At 47.8% G+C, this 20,291-nt stretch overlaps 2 protein-coding genes across 2 annotated transcripts in view; one reads left to right on the top strand and one right to left on the bottom strand.

Moving 5' to 3' along the window:
* Positions 1-17,774, bottom strand: part of VPS37A (VPS37A subunit of ESCRT-I) — a 55,264-nt gene extending 37,490 nt beyond the window's left edge. Inside the window, exon 1 of the mRNA XM_063458061.1 lies at positions 16,670-17,774. Within this exon, the coding sequence (XP_063314131.1) occupies positions 16,670-16,779 (110 nt within the window). The 5' untranslated portion in view covers positions 16,780-17,774. The remainder of the gene's footprint in view (positions 1-16,669) is intronic.
* Positions 17,775-17,875: 101 nt separating this feature from the next.
* CNOT7 (CCR4-NOT transcription complex subunit 7) overlaps positions 17,876-20,291 on the top strand; it is a 42,757-nt gene continuing 40,341 nt past the window's right edge. The window contains exon 1 of the mRNA XM_063458059.1: positions 17,876-18,037. The gene's annotated coding sequence lies outside the window, so the exon portion shown is untranslated. The remainder of the gene's footprint in view (positions 18,038-20,291) is intronic.

Here is a 20,291-nt window from a genome sequence, read left to right as displayed (position 1 = left end):
AGCCCAGCATAGAACTCAGAGCTCCATCAGCTGTTCCATGGCCATTTGAAACAGGTAGCCTTCTGGAAGACTCTGTTCCCTCCCACCCCATGCTTAATTCTACATTTATAGATAGTCTCCCACACAACTTTCAATCTCCTGAAATTGACAGGTGCAAACACTGATCATCACACCCTTCCAATCTCTTAACCCTATAGAACACATACCCTCTCTCCCTACAAATAGATATATCACACACCAATATTATATACTTTTTGTTTAATTTTTGTTTTTCACAATTTCAACTACACACCTCATACCACTAACATGAATCCAAATATAACCATACTGATATTCTTAATAACCCTTTTTCAATTCAATTTTGTTCACACCACTACCAGCATAAGCACACACACCTCAAACTGTAACACAAATTATCATACACCACATGGCATGCTTTGTTCCTGTAACTTATCTGCTGAGTGCTGGTGGAGAGTTCTAAAAAATAGCCCTCCTACCCACACCTCACAAAATTATAAAGTATCCCATTCACTATATGCCCAAACAAAAATGATGTCCAAATTCCTATTCCTTATGTTACTTGCCCTTGCAAATGATGTGGAGTCTAACCCTGCTAATTCACGCTCTGCATGAGGAACTCCAGTGTCAGATTTTTCCCTATTGGAAATTCAATGCTTTCCTACGGAGAAATCTTAATGCAAGCACAGCCATTGCGCGGCAATGAGGAGCGTGGACGGAGTCTGACCCAGCGCCAATGTTCAGATAAGTGACTGAAGGGGTTTTAACCCCTTCATCACTGCAGGAGAAGGGGCACTGTAGGATTCTATAGTGCCAGGAAATGGCTCTGTTGTCTTGGCACTATAGAATCCCTTTAAAAGGCATATAAGAGTCTTTGAAATACATAACCTATACCTGTTCCAAAAGAGTGATGGAAAGACCAGTATCTGCATCTATCTGCATCTATTCTTTAGAATACCTCCTGAAAATGAACAGTTTTAACCCCTTAAGGACACATGACGTGTGTGACATGTCATGATTCCCTTTTATTCCAGAAGTTTGGTCCTGAAGGGGTTAAAGGCATAGCCATCCCAGAGCTATCCTATTTCTTTACTCACAGAGAGGATATCTCCAGATATGCAGGATTATAATTAAATACAGAAAACAGAAACACAAATTCTCAAAATTATTTGAACCTAAATAACTAGACCTCTTCTCACTTCAACAAGAACTTTTAAAGTTAAACAAAATATTTGCTACTTGCATATATGTCAAGGTACTTTTTAAGAAACAAATATTTTTTAGACTTGATTATCACAAAGTAACATATTGCAAGCAGACTGAAAAGGAATGTAAAAGTTACACAACAATATCAGTGGAGTATTTGTAAATAAACAATTTAAAGTGAACCTATAATGAAAGGTGTGAATGAGAGGCTTGAAGGGCAACCACATGCCCACAGACTATGGGTCTAATCTGAAATGTCCCTCAGTCTCCCAATTATGGCTCAGCATAGCCCAGCTCACCTCCAGAATTGTATACGCAGACATTTCCATGGATCCCTGGATATGGCTACTGTCCAAGCCTCATGGCGAACCAACAAGAGCCCAAAATAAACTTGTAGCCAAGACAGCCTTAGCCACTAGAAGAGCCACTGCAGAACATTGGGGAAGCAGTGTGGAGATGGATAAATGATCAGCACAGATCCATGAGACCACAACTCAATTCCACAAGATTTGGGACCCTTTGCTCAAAGAATTCCTAGGCCTTTCATTTGATGGGGCCGTGGCAGGGCAAGGGGCGTATTTCCGTCTTTACTTTTCCACAGCCGTCCGCCCATTGGACCCCAAAGAAAACCGATTCACTCCAGCTCTCCCAAAGGTAGGGAGGCTGGGTGGAATAGATTTGCATTAAAACAAATAATGTGTTCGTGTATATTTGTCTTGGTGTGTGTGTATATCTGTCTGTGCGCGCATGTCTGTCTCAATGTGTGTGTGCGTGTCTCTGTCTATTTAGGTGACAAGACCCCCCCCTCTAATCACGCTTGAATGGTGTTTACTCACCTTTTTTTTCGATGCCGTACCGGTCTCCCTGCGGCTGGTCCCATCTGTATGGCTGAGATAATCACAATTGATGATCTCTGCCAAACCAATGCTTTCCCATAGGAAAGAACTGAGAAGCTACTGCGCATGAGCTGCAAAACTGCACCAATCAGCATCTCCTCATAGAGGAGAGTGTAGGCGCTGAAAGTAGGGGCTGGATACTGTGCAGCACTGAGATAGGAAGCACTTTAGTGGTGGTCTGAGTGACTGCCACTAGAGGTATGACTATGCAGAAATGTAAACACTGCCTTTTCTCTGAAAAGTTAGTGTTTACATTGTAAAGCTTGCATGGACAGGCTATAGACACCAGTACCACTACAGTAAACTGCAGTGGTCCTGATGACTATAGCGTCTTTTTGAGAATTGAATTTTTGTTGTTGAAAATAAAAATTTGTAAGTTTAAAAAAACCTGGCTCCTAAGTTTTTTAGCTGACTCCTAGATTCAAAGCAAATTTGTCAGGCCCTGATATATATGTATGTATCCATACTTATGTATGGATGTGGGCAAGACAAACCTCTCCATGCGGTGTACCAGATAGTTGCCCACATGACAAACTCCTGACCATAGGTTGGAAAAGGCAGAACTGAATGACAGCACTGAGGCATTAATCCTAGCAGCTTAGGAACAGGCACTCAGCACCAGATCAATAAAAGCAAGACTCTATCACACCAGGCAAGACCCAGGGTACAGAGCGTGCAAATGGGCCTCTGAGACAATCTAGCAGATAGTTGCCGGTTGCAAGATGTTAGCAGGAACAGCATACACTGAGAGGTATAACCAAGTTGCTGGGATTGTATCCCGAAACATTCGCACAGAATATGGGCTGGACATGCCTAAGTCCAAATGGGAGATACCACAATGGGTAGTTGACAAGGCCAAAATCCTGTGGGACTTCCAGATCCAGATGGACAAGCAAGTACTGGCTAACCAACTTGACATTGTGGTGGTAGGCAAGGAAGAGACAACTGCAGTAGTGGTGGCAATACCCAGTGATTATACATCAGGAAGAAGTAACATGAGAAGCTGGACAAATACAAAGGACTGAAAGAAGGGCTAGAAATAGTGATGTCGCGTACATAACATTTTCGGTTCGCGAACGGCGAACGCGAACTTCCACAAATGTTCGCGAACGGGCGAACCGGGCGAACCGCCATAGACTTCAATGGGCAGGTGAATTTTAAAACCCACAGGGACTCTTTCTGGCCACAATAGTGATGGAAAAGTTGTTTCAAGGGGACTAACACCTGGACTGTGGCATGCCGGAGGGGGATCCATGGCAAAACTCCCATGGAAAATTACATAGTTGATGCAGAGTCTGGTTTTAATCCATAAAGGGCATAAATCCCCTAACATTCCTAAATTGTTTGGAATAACCTGCTTTAAAACATCAGGTATGATGTTGTATCGATCAGGTAGTGTAAGGGTTACGCCTGCTTCACAGTGACAGACCAAACTCCCCGTTTAACGCACCGCAAACAGTCCATTTGCACAACCAAAAACTCCCCATTTGCACAAGGTTGGATACCAAGCTAACCATGTCCCGTTCCTTGTCCTCACTGATGTCATTGAAGGTCTCTCTTCCTCCACCCAGGAAGCGGGAGATGGAAAAAGATGCTTGGTCGGTCCTCCTACTTCAAATTTGGGGCACTGCGCGTGCAATCTAATGTGCCACCAGATAGGAGTGGTGTGTTAAGTAGTCCCCCTCATCAGGCCTTTTTTAGTCTAATCTATCGCCCACTGTCAGTCCCTTCGGGATCCATCCCTCATTCATCTTAATAAAGGTGAGGTAATCTAGACTTTTTTGACCTAGGCGACTTCTCTTCACAGTGACAATACCTCCTGCTGCACTGAAGGTCCTTTCTGACAGGACACTTGAAGCGGGGCAGGCCAGAAGTTCTATCACAAATTGGGATAGCTCAGGCCACAGGTCAAGCCTGCACACCCAGTAGATAAGGGGTTCATCGCTCCTCAGAGTGTCGTTAAGGCGAGGTAGTCTGCTACCTGTCGGTCGAGTCGTTCTCTGAGGGTGGACCCAGAAGGGCTGTGGCAATGCGTAGGACTTAAAAAGCTCCGCATGTCCTCCATCAACAACACGTCTGTAAAGCGTCCTGTCCTTGCCGGCGTGGTCGTGGGAGGAGGAGGATTACTTTAACCTCTTCCCCTGTTAGATTCCCGTTGTGCTGTGACATCACCCTTACACGCTATGTAAAGCATACTTTTTAATTAATTTTGGAACTGCTGCATCCTTTCCGACTTGCTGTAATTCGGTAACATTTCAGGCACTTTCTGCTTATACCGGGGGTCTAGTAGCGTGGACACCCAGTACAGGTCGTTACCCTTCAGCCTTTTTATACGAGGGTCCCTCAACAGGCACGACAGCATGAAAGACCCCATTTGCACAAGGTTGGATGCCGAACTACTCATGTCCTGTTCCTCGTCCTCAGTGATCTCTCTGAAGGTATGTTCTTCCCCCCAGCCACGTACAACACCACGGGTACCAGATAGGTGACAACGAGCACCCTGGGATGCCTGTTGTGGTTGGTCTTCCTCCCCCTCCTCAAAGCCACATTCCTCCTCTGACTCCTCTTCCTCACAATCCTCTTCCAGCATTGCCGCAGGTCCAGCAAGCGATGCTGATAAGGCTGTTTCTGGTGGTGATGGTGACCACAACTCTTCCTCTTCACGCTCATCTACGGCCTGATCCAGCACTCTTCGCAGGGTACGCTCCAGGAAGAAAACAAATGGTATGATGTCACTGATGGTGCCTTCGGTGCGACTGACTAGGTTTGTCACCTCCTCAAAAGGATGCATGAGCCTACAGGCATTGCGCATGAGCGTCCAGTAACGTGGCAAAAAAATTCCCAGCTCCGCAGAGGCTGTCCTAGCACCCCGGTCATACAAATAGTCGTTAACGGCTTTTTCTTGTTGGAGCAGGCGGTCGAACATTAGGAGTGTTGAATTCCAACGTGTTGGGCTGTCGCAAATCAAGCGCCTCACTGGCATGTTGTTTCGCCGCTGGATATCGGAAAAGTGCGCCATGGCCGTGTAGGAACGCCTGAAATGGCCAAACACCTTCCTGGCCTGCTTAAGGACGTCCTGTAAGCCTGGGTACTTATGCACAAAGCGTTGTACGATCAGATTACACACATGTGCCATGCACAGCACATGTGTCAACTTGCCCAAATGCAATGCCGCCAACAAATTTCTTCCGTTGTCACAAACCACTTTGCCAATCTCCAGTTGATGCGTTCAGGGCGGACAGGAGTGCTGGTCCGGTGTGACTCTCTGCTTTCAGGCAAGTCAACTCCAAGACGGCGTGACACTGCCATATCTGGGATGTGGAACAGTACCTGGGGAGCTGGGGGGGTGCCGTTGATGTGGAGCAAGACGCAGCAGCAGAAGAGGGCTCAGCCGAGGAGGTTATGGAAGAGGATGGAGTAGGAGGAGTAGAGGAGGTGGCAGCAGGCCTGCCTGCAAGTCGTGGCGGTGTCACCAACTCCTCTGCAGAGCCACACATTCCATGCTTGGCAGCCGTCAGCAGGTTTACCCAATGCGCAGTGTAGGTGATATACCTGCCCTGACCATGCTTTGCAGACCAGGTGTCAGTGGTCAGATGGACCCTTGCCCCAACACTGTGTGCCAGACATGCTATTACTTCCTTTTTCACAATCGAGTACAGGTTGGGGATTGCCTTTTGTGCAAAGAAATTTCGGCCGGGTACCTTCCACTGCAGTGTCCCAATAGCTACAAATTTTTTGAACGCCTCAGACTCCACCAGCTTGTATGGTAAAAGCTGGCGGGCTAAGAGTTCAGTCAATCCAGCTGTCAGACGCCGGGCAAGGGGGTGACTTTGTGACATTGGCTTCTTACGCTCAAACATGTCCTTGACAGACACCTGACTGTGGGCAGATGAGCAGAAACTGCTCAAGGCGAGAGACGGAGGGCCGGGTGGTTGAGAGGGGGAAGGAGGACAGCAGTGGTTAACGTGGCTGAAGATGCTGGACCAGGAGGAGGATGGCGGCTTTGAGTTTGTGTGCTGCCTGTAATCATGTGTTGATCCCATAGGCGTTTGTGATGTGCGATCATGTGCCTTCGCAAAGCAGTTGTACCTAGGTGGGTGTTGGACTTCCCATGACTCAGTTTCTTTTGGCACAGGTTGCAAATGGCATCGCTGTTGTCAGAGGCAGACACACAAAAAAAATGCCACACTGCTGAGCTCTGCAATGACGGCATTCTGGTGGTGGCAACAGCATGCGTTGATTGGCGTGCTGTCTGGCTGACCCCGGGTGCCGATGCATGCTGTCTGACTGTGCCACTAGCTCCTTGCGACGACCTCCCCCTGCTTCCAACTCGTCTCCTCCTCCTCCTCCTCCTCCTCTCTGTCTCCCCATCTGAACTTTCCCCCTGTTCTTCTTCTCTTCTAGCGGGCACCCACGTGACATCCACGGACGCATCGTCATCATCAACCGCTTCACTTGTATCTGACAACTCAGCAAAGGAAGCAGCAGTGGGTACAACATCATCATCATCATCACACCGTACGTGTGTAATGCTGCCTGACAGACATATCCCTGTTATCTACATCCACTGGCAATAATGGTTGTGCATCACTCATTTCTTCCAACTGATGCGTAAATAACTCCTCTGACATACCAAGTGAAGCAGCTGTGGTGCTAGCATTGGTGGTGGCAGCAGACGGGCTAGTGGTAACTTGAGAGGTGCCCGAAGCTAAGCTGGAGGAGGATGGTGCGTCGAGGTTCCGAGCGGAAGCTGTAGAAGATTGGGTGTCCTGTGTTAGCCAGTCAACTATGTCCTCAGAACTTTTCAAGTTCAGGGTACGTGGCCTCTGAACACTGGGCATTATTCTAGGGCCAAAGGGAATCACAGCACCACGACCACGACGGCCCCTGCGGGGTGGCCTGCCTCTGCCTGTCATTTTTTTTTCGATTACTCGTACTATGCGTGCAAGCTACTGTGACAACAGATATGAGTGACACTGTGCCCTGGCAGGCCCTGAAACGCACACTCGTGAAGGAAACTGACTGCTATTATATTACAGTCCAAAAAGTTTTGTTGTTTTTAAATGCAACCTATTGTGACACCAGATATGAGTGAGTGGTGGCACTGGGCAGGCCCTGAAACGCACACTAGTGAAGGAAACTGAATGCTATTATATTACAGTCAAAAAAGTTTAGTGTTTTTTTTAAATGCAAGCTACTGGGACACCAGATATGAGTGGTGACACTGGGCACAGTACACGCTGTGAGCCTGACACACACGCTGGCAGACAACTAACTGCTATTCAATCTATTACAGTCAAAATTTTATTTTTATTTTTTTAAATGTACACTACTGTTACACCAGATATGAGTTGCACTGGTGTGACACTGTGCCCTGGCAGGCCCTGAAACGCTATTATATTACAGTCAAAAAAGGGCTTTTTGGGGTGCTGTCCTTACAGCAGAGATCAGATGAGTCCTTCAGGACTGTAGTGGACACCGAATACACTAGCCTAGCTATCAATTTCCCTATCAAATAAGCAGCAGCTACACTGTCCCTACTCTCACTAAGAATTCAGCTTCACAATGAATGTAAAATGGATACTGTCCAGGAGGTGGGAGGGTCTGGGAGGGAGGGTCTGCTGCTGATTGGCTGGAATGTGTCTGCTGACTGTGAGGTACAGGCAGGGTCAAAGTTTACTCAATGATGACGAATAGGGGGCGGACCGAACAGCACATGTGTTCGCCATCCGTAGCGAACAAGTGATGTTCGCCAGGAACTATTCGCCAGCGAACAGTTCGGGACATCACTAGCTAGAAAGAATGTGGAAAGTAAATTCAGTAATAGTTCCAGTTGTGAAAGGAGCACTCTGGCTGTGACGCCCAAGTTGGGGGAGTGGCTTCAACAGATTCCAGCTGGGACATCTGAGATCGCTGTCCAAAAGAGTGCAGTTCTGCACAGAATCCTCAGACTCCCAAGCCTCTGGTAGAGGACCTGAGAATTGAAGATTATGCTAGCGCAGTGTACTGATAATCTTAATTTTAATAATGACAGGAGGCTTCATATTTGCATTAACTTTCTTTACTAGCTCCATAGCAGCAAAGGAAAAAAAAACTCTTAAAGAAAGAACCAATCAGAGTGAAACAGAGGAGATATAGGCCCATGCATAGCCCATCATTTCCTCTTGATTAATGCGACATCACAAGTCCAAAAGACAATGACAAACGTGTCAGATCCAACTTGATCCCGCTTGACTTAGTTGATTCACTGTTGAGAACGGTGAGGATTTCCAGTCTCTCCATCCTCCATAAAGCTTGTTAAACTGCAAGGAAAGAGAGACTAGTATCAGTGATACGGAATTGACCATAGACCATAAATGTCTTATTAGGTATGTAAACTCTCCGTTATTCCTATACGTCTTATCTTTAGAATACTATCGATCTAACTAAATTACATTATAAAGACAACAACATTCCCCATCCTACAGCCCTTTGAAACCTAACTACAGCAAGGGTTACCATTGTCCCCATGAATCGTAACTTACCTCCTCATTCGGGTGGGAACATCAAGAGAAAAGGGGGGGAAATATTCGCCTCCTGTCATTATTAAAATTAAGATTATCAGTACACTGCGCTAGCATAATCTTCAATTTTATAACATGACAGGAGGCTTCATATTTGCATTTTTAACGCTTAGGCAGAAGGGAGAATGCGGCATTAGACGACTGTCGGAAGTAAAAGGTCCGGAATGTTGATTCGCGAGACCAGTCCGCTGCTTGGAGAATGTCTGCCAATGGTGCACCTGCCAAAAAAGCTGCCGCCGCTCCCCTTACGGAGTGCGCTCCGAAGGACGGTTTCACCCCGGCAAGGGTGAGGATCCATCTAATCCATCTGGATAGTGTGGTGGTTGAGACTGGACCATGAGGTTTAACGTATGATATCAGTAGTTGTCGAGAGTCTGGTCGACGTAGCGTCTCCGTTGTCTCCATATATGTTCTCAATGCCCTAACCACACAGAGTTGAGGTTCCGATATAAAGAACGGGTAAAATATTGACTTTGAATCAGTCTTGGTTCTCCGGGAGATTTGGAAGGTAACCCCGTCCGGGCCAATAGTAAAGGCATCCGCATCAAACGCCCGTACATCTGAGACACGGCGAAATGAGACCAGGCTCAGTAGAAAGGTGAATTTCGCTGTCAGCTGTTTCAGGGATAGGAGTTCATTTGAGGGCCATTCCTTCAGGAATCTAAGTACCATATCCACATCCCAGAGATGCTGATATCTTGGTGTCGGAGGGCGTCTCATTTTAATCCCCCGTAATAGTCGGCAAACCAAAGGATCCTGTCCTATTGCTTTCCCCTGGGATGGAACGTGAGCTGCGGATATGGCTGATCTGAGGACGTTGATAGTGCGATACGATTTACCTTCTGCAAAGATGGATGAGGGGAAATTCAGTATCTCGGGTACAGGAGCCGTAAAGGGATCCAAACTCCGTCACACGCACCAACTGGACCAAGTTCTCCATGCCGATAGGTAGCTTCTTCTAGTTCCCGGGGCCCATGAATCCCACAGTAGGTCCCTAGTTGTAGCCGATAACCCGTGGGTGTCCCATGCGCCCCTGAAAGCGTCCAGGCCACCAGAGGTAGGCGATCGTCCAGAAGCATGGGGTGTGGGTTGCCCAGTGGATCCTTGAGCAGGTATGGGTCGCTCGGTAGGAGGAGTGGGTCGTTGCACGATAATTCGAGTAGGTCGGGGAACCAGGGCTGGCTCTGCCATAATGGTGTCAATAGTGTTAGCGTCACTTCCCGTTGTCGTACGTGATGAAGCACTCTTGCAATCATTGCGAACGGAGGGAAGGCATATGCCCCCTGTCTGGGCCAATGTTGGGTGAATGCATCCACCGCTACGCACTCCGGGTCCGGGAGCCAGCTGTAAAATCTCGGCAGTTGACGGTTGTTGCGTGATGCGAAGAGGTCGAGGATGAACGGTCCTCTCTGTTCGTTCAAGCGAGCGAATACCTGTGTGCTCAATTGCCAATCGCTGGCGTCCCTCCAGTGTCGTGAGTACCAGTCCGCGGTGAGGTTCGATTCCCCTGGTAGGTGCTCGGCCTTGATGGAGATGTTGCGCGGGAGGCAATAGTCGAAGATCTCTTTCGTCAGATTGGCTAGTGTTTGGGAGCGAGTCCCTCCCAGGTGGTTGATGTAGCGTACCGCGGAAAAGTTGTCCATCCGCAGTAGGATACAGCAATTGGATTGTCCTTTTACCAGACTGCGAATGGCGAAGGCTCCGGCTAAAAGCTCCAGGCCGTTGATGTGCATGGTGAGTTCCTGGTTCGTCCAGGTCCCACCTGTGGATGTTGATCCATCTGTGGCGCCCCATCCCCATCGGCTCGCATCCGATTCTAGAATGAAGTCTGGGTGACTGCCGAAAATGGCCCGACCATTCCAAGCCTGCATGCAGTTGAGCCACCATTCGAGTTCCTGGCGGACCTCGTCCGTCAGAGGAACCGGTTGGTTGTATGTGGGATTTTGGCTGAGGATGCGGGCTTTCAACCGTTGCATGGCCCGATAGTGTAGCGGTCCCGGAAATATGGCCTGGATGGAGGAGGAAAGGAGACCCATGATCCGTGCTAGTTGTCGGAGGGGGATGGATTTGAGTTTGAGGACGTTGCGTATCTTCTTCTTGATGGCCGTCACTTTGGTCCTTGGTAAGTGGAGAGTACAGGATCTGGAGTCTATGTCGAAGCCCAGGAATTGAATTGTGCGCATGGGAGTCAATGCAGATTTGTCCTTGTTGACGATAAATCCCAGAGATTCTATCAGTTGAATCGTGTATTCGGTGTGGCGTGAGGCCTTGTCGCTCGCGTTGCAAAATATGAGTATATCGTCTAAGTAGATGATACATCTGATGCCTCAAGCCCTGAGGTGGGCCACCACCGGTTTCAGCATCTTTGTGAAGCACCAGGGGGCTGAGCTGAGGCCGAAAGGGAGGCAGGTGAATTGCCACGGAGATCCGTGCCATAGAAAACGAAGGAGTGGACGGCTGTCTATATGAATAGGGATCGATAGGTATGCGTCTTTGAGATCCAGACGTGTAAACCAGTCCCTTTCTTGTAATAAGTCCCTCAGAAGATGGATGCCTTCCATCTTGAAATGGCGATAGACTACGTGGGCGTTCAGGTCCCGTAGGTTGATCACCGGTCGGAAGTCTCCGGTCTTTTTCCGCACGAGGAACATGTTGCTGAAGTAACCCTCCGGGGTGTGTGCGGGCTGTATCGTGCCCTTTTTTAGGAGGTCGCCTAATTCCAACTCTATAAGTTGGGAGTCCGTGGTGGTGAAGCATAGGGGCCGTGGAGGCCCGTGTTGCACGGGGCGTGATTGCAGTTCGATGCGATAGCCCCTGACCGTCTGCAACACCCATGTATCCGAGGTGAGGTCTGCCCAATTCTGGGAAAAAAAGAGAAACACGGCCGGCAGTCATGGTTATTAAAGACATAGGTGTGTTTTGTTGCCTTACCTGTGGGAAATCTTGCGCGGGTACGTCCGCGGGCTCCCCGGCCTCTATCCGTTCCCCTTTGGAAGTGGGAGTAGGGTTGCCTCGTTCCCGAGTAGGAGAGTTGCGGAGGTCCAGTGCGGGGGCCTGATGGCCAGAAGCGGCTGGTGGCACGGCCCCGCTGCAGACCAGCCCTTGAAAAAACACCCCTGGAGGGGTTGCCTCTGAAGACCTTTCTCATAGAGGTACGAGCCTTGTTTAGGGACGTGAACACATTCACGTGTTTATTGAGCTCCTTCATAAATGCCTCTCCGAAAAGTTTGCCCTGTGCCTGGGGGCCTAATTCTTTTACCCCAAGGTCGGCCAGCTTCGGGTCAATTCTGAACAGTGCTGCGCGGCGCCGTTCTGTTGAGAGGGCCGCATTCGTATTCCCCAGGAAGCAGAAGCTCCGCTGGGTCCATTCTCTAATATCATGCGCCCAATTGCGCACCATGTCCGCGGTAAATGAGTCCGCTCTGGTATAGGCATCATCAGCCAAATACATCACTCGGGCTAGCGGCCCCATCGCATCCAGGAGCTTGTCTTGTGCCCCATTAAAGCTCCGTTCAATCCCCCTGCGTGGATCGCGACCACCTCTTTCCATGAAAGTCAGCATGAGCTGATCAAACTCTGGCGTAAACGCCACCTTGTCTGGCAGGGAAGGTCTAGGGCACTCAGCCCGCATCCTCTTACGGACGTGCTTCTCGAGCGGTTTCCGAATCCAGAAGTGCATAAACTTCACAAGGTGGTCGGGTGGAGCCCACTCCCCGGAGCGGGGGTGGCGTATATTCCTGGGATCAAACATGCGTTGTCCCGTAGTATCCAGGAAGGTTTCTTGCTCCTGGCTAGCAGATGTCGTGGAAGACTCTGCCGACCCTTTCCTCTCGGGCTCACCCAGGAAGGTCTCTGTGACTTAGGCGTTGGATCCCCAATCGCCGTTGTCAGAATCCGAAGCCTCTGCCTGCCACTCATCCAGGACGGACAGGGTATGGGGCATCTCTTCTTCCTCCGAGGAGGAGGCGTCGTCAGGGATTGTTTTAGGCACTGGTGTCATCTGTGCATGACGTTTGAGAGGCGTCTTGCCCTTTTTTGGGGCCTTCCGAGACCCTTCGCCCTTCCAGTGGCGTTTCGCCGGGCGCATTCTCTCTTGGGAGGAATTGTCGGAGTCCCCAGAATCATCCCTGGGGCGACTAGATTTGCCAGGCGGCTTGAGGGTATCAGAGGCCGTGGGGAGCACCATTGCCATGGCCTTTTCTAGCGATGCGGCTACAGCCGCATTAATCATGGCTTGCATCTGATCCGCGGAAATCGGTGTCTCCTTTTCCATTATGTTAACTTGCTGGCAGGCACAGGTTGGAGAGGTATGGGGACTGTGTGGGAGGGTATGAATAAGAGGCCGTCGGCCGTCAAGGTTATGACGCTTAGTAGCGTGGAAGGCGGACTCACACTGGGGCTCACCCAGGAAAAGAGGGGAATTGCTATAGCAAAATTCCCGTAAGCAGCACTGGTAAGGGGGGCTCACCCCGTGCCAGAATACTAGTGTAAAACTTACTGGCAATCCCACTCCATAAGGGTTGATGCACCCAAAATATACAGGTCCCCTTTAATGCAATAGCAACACTCACTTTGCAGTAGACTGGTAGTCTGAGGCACACCAGGAGCACTCCTGTCTGCAGCTTATTCCACCGTAGCCACAGCACCCACAAGATGGCCACCGCGATTCTCGCGAGGTCTGGCCCTTTAAAAGCGCGGGAAATTTTCGCGGGGAACAGCCGCGGCTAAATCAACTGGCAAGGGAAGCCTTGCGTCCCCAGAGCCCTGCCTGACTACAGGGCTGGAAGGAAAAAACCTCCGTTCGCGCTGTGTAACGCGCGAACGGAGGAGAGGCAGCACTAGGAGGGCGGCTTTATAAGAGTCAGCCCTCCGAGTCTCCCCAGAGCCCTGCCTGACAGGAGGGCTGGAAGTAAACCTCCGTTCGCGCTGGTAACGCGAACGGGGGAGAGGCAGCACTAGGAGGGCGGCTTATAAGAGTCAGCCCTCCGAGTCTCCCCAGAGCCCTGCCTGACAGGAGGGCTGGAAGTAAACCTCCGTTCGCGCTGGTAACGCGAACGGAGGAGAGGCAGCACTAGGAGGGCGGCTTTGGAGGGGCAGCCCTCCGAGTCTCCCCAGAGCCTGACAGGAGGGCTGACAGGAGGGCTGGAGAGAAACCTCCGTTCGCGCTGTGTAACGCGCGAACGGAGAAGAGGCAGCACTGGGAGGGCGGCTGTACAGAGGCCGCCCTGAGTGTGTGTGCTGCCTCTTAGCTTGCCCTGCTCCGTTCACACAGCAGTCTGTGTGAGCAGGACGGGCAAGATGAATAAAAAGGTGGCGAACGTTGCCACTGGAGGGGGGGGAGGGGGGGGGAAGAGGGGGGACCCAGATAAGGAAGAAAAGAGACCCCCCAATGTCCCACACAAATTAAAGGAGCCCTCACCACCCCCACTATAAATAATAATTTTAGTACCTAAAATGATTATAAAGTAGTATTAAAGAAGCAGTACTCTGACCTGACTTGTGATGGAGCAGCAAAGAAAGAGGAAATGATGGGCTATGCATGGGCCTATATCTCCTCTGTTTCACTCTGATTGGTTCTTTCTTTAACCCCTTAAGGACCAAACTTCTGGAATAAAAGGGAATTATGACGTGTCACACACGTCATGTGTCCTTAAGGGGTTAAGAGTTTTTTTTTCCTTTGCTGCTATGGAGCTAGTAAAGAAAGTTAATGCAAATATGAAGCCTCCTGTCATGTTATAAAATTAGGAATAAATATACCATCCAGGAGAATAAAGATACATGCACGCACTCAAAAAAATAATAATAATAATAGGCACTGCAGGACCCTACAGTGCCTCCCTCTCACCTCCCATCCCATGTTGCTGAAGGGGTTAAAACCCCTTCAGCGACTTACCTGAATCCAGCGCCATTGTCCCTCGGCGCTGAGTCAAGCTCCACCCACGCTCTTCCCCCGCAGACATCAGCAATGGCTGCGCGCACATTAGACTTCCCCATACAAAGCATTATTCAATGCTTTCCTATGGGGATTCCAGAGACACTGGAGGTCCTCATGCATAGCGTGAGGACGTCCAGCGTCGTTTAAAACACTTTTCGTGTTCTAAGAACACGGACGTCTCTCTTGTGGCTGTCTGATAGACAGCCACTAGAGGAGGACTTAACCCTGCAAGGTAATTATTGCAGTTTATAAAAACTGCAATAATTAAACTTGCAGGGTTAAAGGTGGTGGGAGTTGGCACTCAGACCACTACAATGGGCAGAAGTGTTCTGGGTGCCTGAAGTGTCCCTTTAAATAGTTAAAAACACCCAATTCCTATATAGTAATTATTCCCAGAACCGTAAGATACTAGACAACTTTTATTTTTGGGATCTATTTTAGAAACAAGATTGAAAAACCATCAAAAAGCTTTCTAGAGTTATTCCAGGGCACAGTTAAGCAGCTAATTCAAGCAGAGAGTCCATGTCAACAGTAGCTTCTTTGTTACTGATGCCTGCACAATATGACAAACAAATACCAAGCCCAGACATTTATTTAAAGGGACACAAAGCACCACTACAGCTTATTATAGAGAAGTGTTCCCCTCTAGTTTTAAAGCAGTTTGACAAAAACTGAGGTTCTCCCAACACCTACGCAACTCTGCTAAACAAGATCCACATTAAAACATCCAGCAATGGGCAGCAATTAAAGACAGAGCAACAAGTGCTCTCAGTCAGTGCTCACTGACTCATAATCCAGCGACTACAAAAACTAGAAGGCACTACTGTTCATTTAACTGAACTGTATCAATACAATTTATGTTCACATGGCAAGGTATACCAAAATTTAAGGAACAAATCGTGTTATCATTTAACAAAGAGAACTGGTGAGGACTACAAAAGTGACACACAGTCACGTTCACACTTTGTAATACTTGTTGTGCAAGTCATGCACGGTTTCAGTCTTCCTTCAAGGAACACTCTGAGCATTTTCACCAACTATGAGTCCTGCATACCTTTTGTGATTAACAACTCACCTAACCTTCTCTTCATTCATCCTGCTCATTATAACTTTAGCACCTGAGGTGCAGCGGTACACCTTCCACATACACTCAGAACTCCATAATGTGAAATCTTAAGTAGGAAGTGATTCCTCCAGGCCACATAAGTTGTATGTAACTTTCTCACAGTTTCCATGGCATTAACATGCACAGTTGTAAGTGGCTGTGTTCATCTAAACATGAACTAACTTTCTTAAAGATAATAACCCCAAAAGTTATTTAATTATATTGGACAGTTGATAGGTTACATTATTAGAAGGCAACAAGAAGTATTTCATTAAAAACAAACAAACATTCTACACTGCTAAAATACCCGAAATGCAAAACATGTTTTCAAGAAAGTAACTCATTCATCAAAAAAAGCACCTGCAAGCAGGAAAATGTTCTATAGTTCTTTGGTGCTTACACTATGAATTTACCGGATTTGTTTTTCCTTCAAATTTTGAGGGGCCTGCCTTTATCAAACCAAATGCTGAGGACTATATTTTGAGTGAGGTTCAGCTAGTCTAATGGATTTATCTCATGGAAACCCTCCACCAGGAGTCACAGAAGTCTGCCATCACATTTCTAAAGATAACAACACATAACTTAAGCTGTTGAGCTTGCGAGATGTAAAGGGCAAGAAGATAATTTCCTTTTTGATAAAATGTAAATACATACATTTATATTATTTAAAATATTAGCATGACATCAGAATATAAATAAAGATAGGTAGGTAACCAAACATTAGCATACATATGTTCTCAACATATGTTTCCCATAAAGCTAAGCCAACACAATGTATACATGGTATATTGACAATTATCTGGGGTGTTTGGTGTAATTACTGCTGCATTCTAGAATGTTACATTTGAGGCCATGTGTTTAGTTTATTATACAAACATACAATGTCAAGGAAATGAAACACTGATTGACTGAAAGGGGTATATGTGAGAGGAGCTGGCCAGCTCACCTGCTGTGACAAGCCTTCAGGGACTCGATCTGCCTCTGTTTCTGTTGTTGCAGGCTGGTGAGAGGGGCCAGGGGTCTGTTGCCTTTAGAAGAGGAGAAGAGCCAGCTCATCCTACCGGTAATCTCAGCTCACTGACCCGGTGCAAGGAGGATGAGGCGGCTGCGTCTGTTATTGTTGTTATTAGGCTGGGTGGGGGCAGATTAGCAGGAGAGGGCTTCTCTTCCTCACGTTCACAGGGGATCAGTGTCATTGGCACATCTCCACCACAGCTGGGGCCCCAGGACTGTCCACCCTCTGACAATGCAGACTGTCAGTGTCTCTGGGGAGTCATGCAATGAGCAGTCAGTAGCAGTGTGGGGCAATGCAGACTGTCAGTGTCTCTGGGGAGTCATGCAAAGAGCAGTCAGTGCCAGTGTGGGGCAATGCAGACTGTCAGTGTCTCTGGGGAGTCATGCAATGAGCAGTCAGTGGCAGTGTGGGGCAATGCAGACTGTCAGTGTCTCTGGGGAGTCATGCAAAGAGCAGTCAGTGCCAGTGTGGGGCAATGCAGACTGTCAGTGTCTCTGGGGAGTCATGCACTGAGCAGTCAGTGGCAGTGTGGGGCAATGCAGACTGTCAGTGTCTCTGGGGAGTCATGCAATGAGCAGTCAGTGACAGTGTGGGGCAATGCAGACTGTCAGTGTCTCTGGGGAGTCATGCAATGAGCAGTCAGTGGCAGTGTGGGGCAATGCAGACTGTCAGTGTCTCTGGGGAGTCATGCAAAGAGCAGTCAGTGGCAGTGCGGGTCAATGCTGGCAGTCAGTGTCTCTGGGGAGTCAGTGGCAGTGTGGGGCAATGCAGACTGTCAGTGTCTCTGGGGAGTCATGCACTGAGCAGTCAGTGGCAGTGTGGGGCAATGCTGGCAGTCATGGGACATGTGACCTGACCATAAACATACAGTGACCCAGCGCCCTCACATGGAGTCATGGAATGACATGCCAGTCACACTGCACTCAGCCAGCACGGTGTCAGACACTGCGCACTCCGGGCACAGCACTAGGGAGACCAGCAGCTCTGCGTTCACTTTCACTCCGCTCTCTCTCTCTCTCCAACATCAGGTCGCGCCGTATGACGTAGTGGACAGCAGCAGCAGCAGCAAGAGGAGGAGGGGGCGTGGCTTCTGAGGTAAGTCCAGCCCTCACTCTTGCCCCTTTGCCGCGACGTCATCACCCCGCGCCGGGAAGCGGTGGTTTTACCTGTTGGGTAGGGTGTAGCCCCTACTGGGCTGGCGCGTCGCTCCGATGTGACGTGTCGGCCCGCCCTGGGATATGGTCGGTGTGACCTCATAGACCGTGGCTGTGACGCTGGGACAGGAACGAGGAGCAGCGGGTAAGAAGGTCTCTTAATGCAAGCCCTGCCACCATGTGTGTACACCCTGCTGCCCTCACTCACTATCCACACACAGGGGGCAATCATTATGATATCACTAATATAATGGCTCAGAGGAAGGGGTGCTCCCAGAATCACATACACCCCCCCCCCCCCTCCCCCCTTTATTATAAGAGATAAACATACTCCTGCAAACTGCTGGGGGTTGGGGGTTTATTTATTAAAGTTTTTACACAGTGATGGATTTTATTATCTGTATATATATCAGATTATGATTGAGGAAAGCTTTATCCTAAAATAGATCTACCATAAACCAAACCTGACTCATGGCTTTGTCAAGCTGTAGTATGAATAGTTAGACGTCTTTGCAAACCTGGTTTTGAAATATGGTGTATTTTATTATTTGGAGTTAGTTATTTTGCTTATTTTGCCACTTAAAGGACCACTATAGGCACCCAGACCACTTCAGCTCAATGAAGTGCTCTGGGTACCCCACCCCAGTTGTATCCCTGCAGCTGAAAATATAGAAACTATGTTTACACTGCAGGTTTAATCCAGCCTCTCGACAGCCACAATAGGCTGCTTCTGTGATTCTCAGTCTGAAAATTGCATTAAACTCATGCAGCGTGAGTTCAGATCCCCATAGGAAAGCATTGAGTAATGATTTCCTTTGGGCATTTTGAATGCGCACGGCTCTGGCTATGAATGCGCATTAGGCTCCACTCGAGAGCTGACGTCAGCAGAGGGAGGAGAGGGAACCCGGCGCTGGATTAAGGTAAGTGGCTGAAGGGGAAACCTAATAACTCTATAGTGCCAGGAAAACTAATTTGTTTTCCTGGCGCTATAGTGCTCTTTTAATCACACCTGAACGAAACGGCAAATAATAAAATACGCTAAAATACACTTTTACTGATATATGTAATTGCAGCACTTTATGGAGCACTTAATAAACTTTTTATATTAGTCATTTTTTTTTTATGATTTACGTCTCATATGCAGTTAAAGACTGGTATCCTGTTATTTTGTATTTTACATGCAACATTTGGGGTCATCAGAATATCTATAGAAATTCTTCTATAGCAAGCTTTACAAAGAACTGTGACTACCATATGTGTTATGACTCTATTTGGTATACACACAAACACACTATGCCACAGTGTTGTTGCAGTGTCGCACAATATGCCCTAGGAATCCACATTTGATTTTTAAATCTGAGCCACAAGAAAAAAGCAATAATCTAGGTGGTGGGTGTTTCACTAGCACAATGTATAGATGCATTTTTAATTCTTACGTGAAGCATTGCTGTGTTATGTATTCACTATTTGTGGATAACTCGTCCACAATGAGTGACAACATACTGTCAGTGGTGGAGACGTACTGGATACCACACTCACCAAATAATCTAGGTGCTCTGAAGCTTGGGCTGGCCAGGCCTCCCTTGCAAAATATTCAGAATAAAGAACGGTTCAGGCACTCTGGGATGACAAAAATAGCACCTTTATTGGGGCAAAAGCAGCAATGTTTCAACTGCTAGAGTGGAAACGTTGCTGCTTTTGCCCCAATAAAGGTGCTATTTTTGTCATCCCAGAGTGCCTGAACAGTTATTTATTCAACATACTGTCAGTGGACTTCCTGTCAGCCATATGATGCTGCCAGTGAACCTACACGTGCACATTTTAGCTCATATCACTGGGAGTGTATTGAGAACAGAGATTATGTGGCCTGTTGTGTAGTAGAAAAGGCTGTCTTTCCGTGATGAAGATGGCCTATTGTAGCACTTCATAAACCATTGCTGTAGTTTATTCATTTAAAACAAGGGTTAACAATATCAAAATAACTTTATTGAAAACATCCATGTCCGTTTCATTTTCACTTCTCCATGATTTCATAATTTGAATAAACCAAACCATGATAACTTTACAATTTATGCTGTGAGCCTTGGCGAGTTTTATTTGGTTCTTGTTTATATTACACCTATCGACTGCTAGCCGCACCCATGAAGGTGATTTCTCTACATATTCTTATTGCAGAGAAACCCAGCTTTAATCCAGGGAGAGATGATTGCCTTTAACACGCTCAGTGTGAACTTTACCTCTCAGCCCCATGATGAGTTTATTTTTTTAGATTTTCATCATCTGGATACCTTTCTTCACCGTACAAGTAGGAGCAAATATTTTTTTTCCAATGTATGCTTGGACCGAAAAAGATATTTAGTAATGCATTCCCCATGATGCTCAACCAGCTGTTGCTGAGC

The sequence above is a fragment of the Pelobates fuscus genome, chromosome 6 (assembly GCF_036172605.1).
Source record: "Pelobates fuscus isolate aPelFus1 chromosome 6, aPelFus1.pri, whole genome shotgun sequence".
Lineage (NCBI taxonomy): Eukaryota > Metazoa > Chordata > Amphibia > Anura > Pelobatidae > Pelobates > Pelobates fuscus.
Note: the sequence above shows the minus strand (reverse complement) of the source record. Positions and strands in the feature narration are given on the sequence as shown.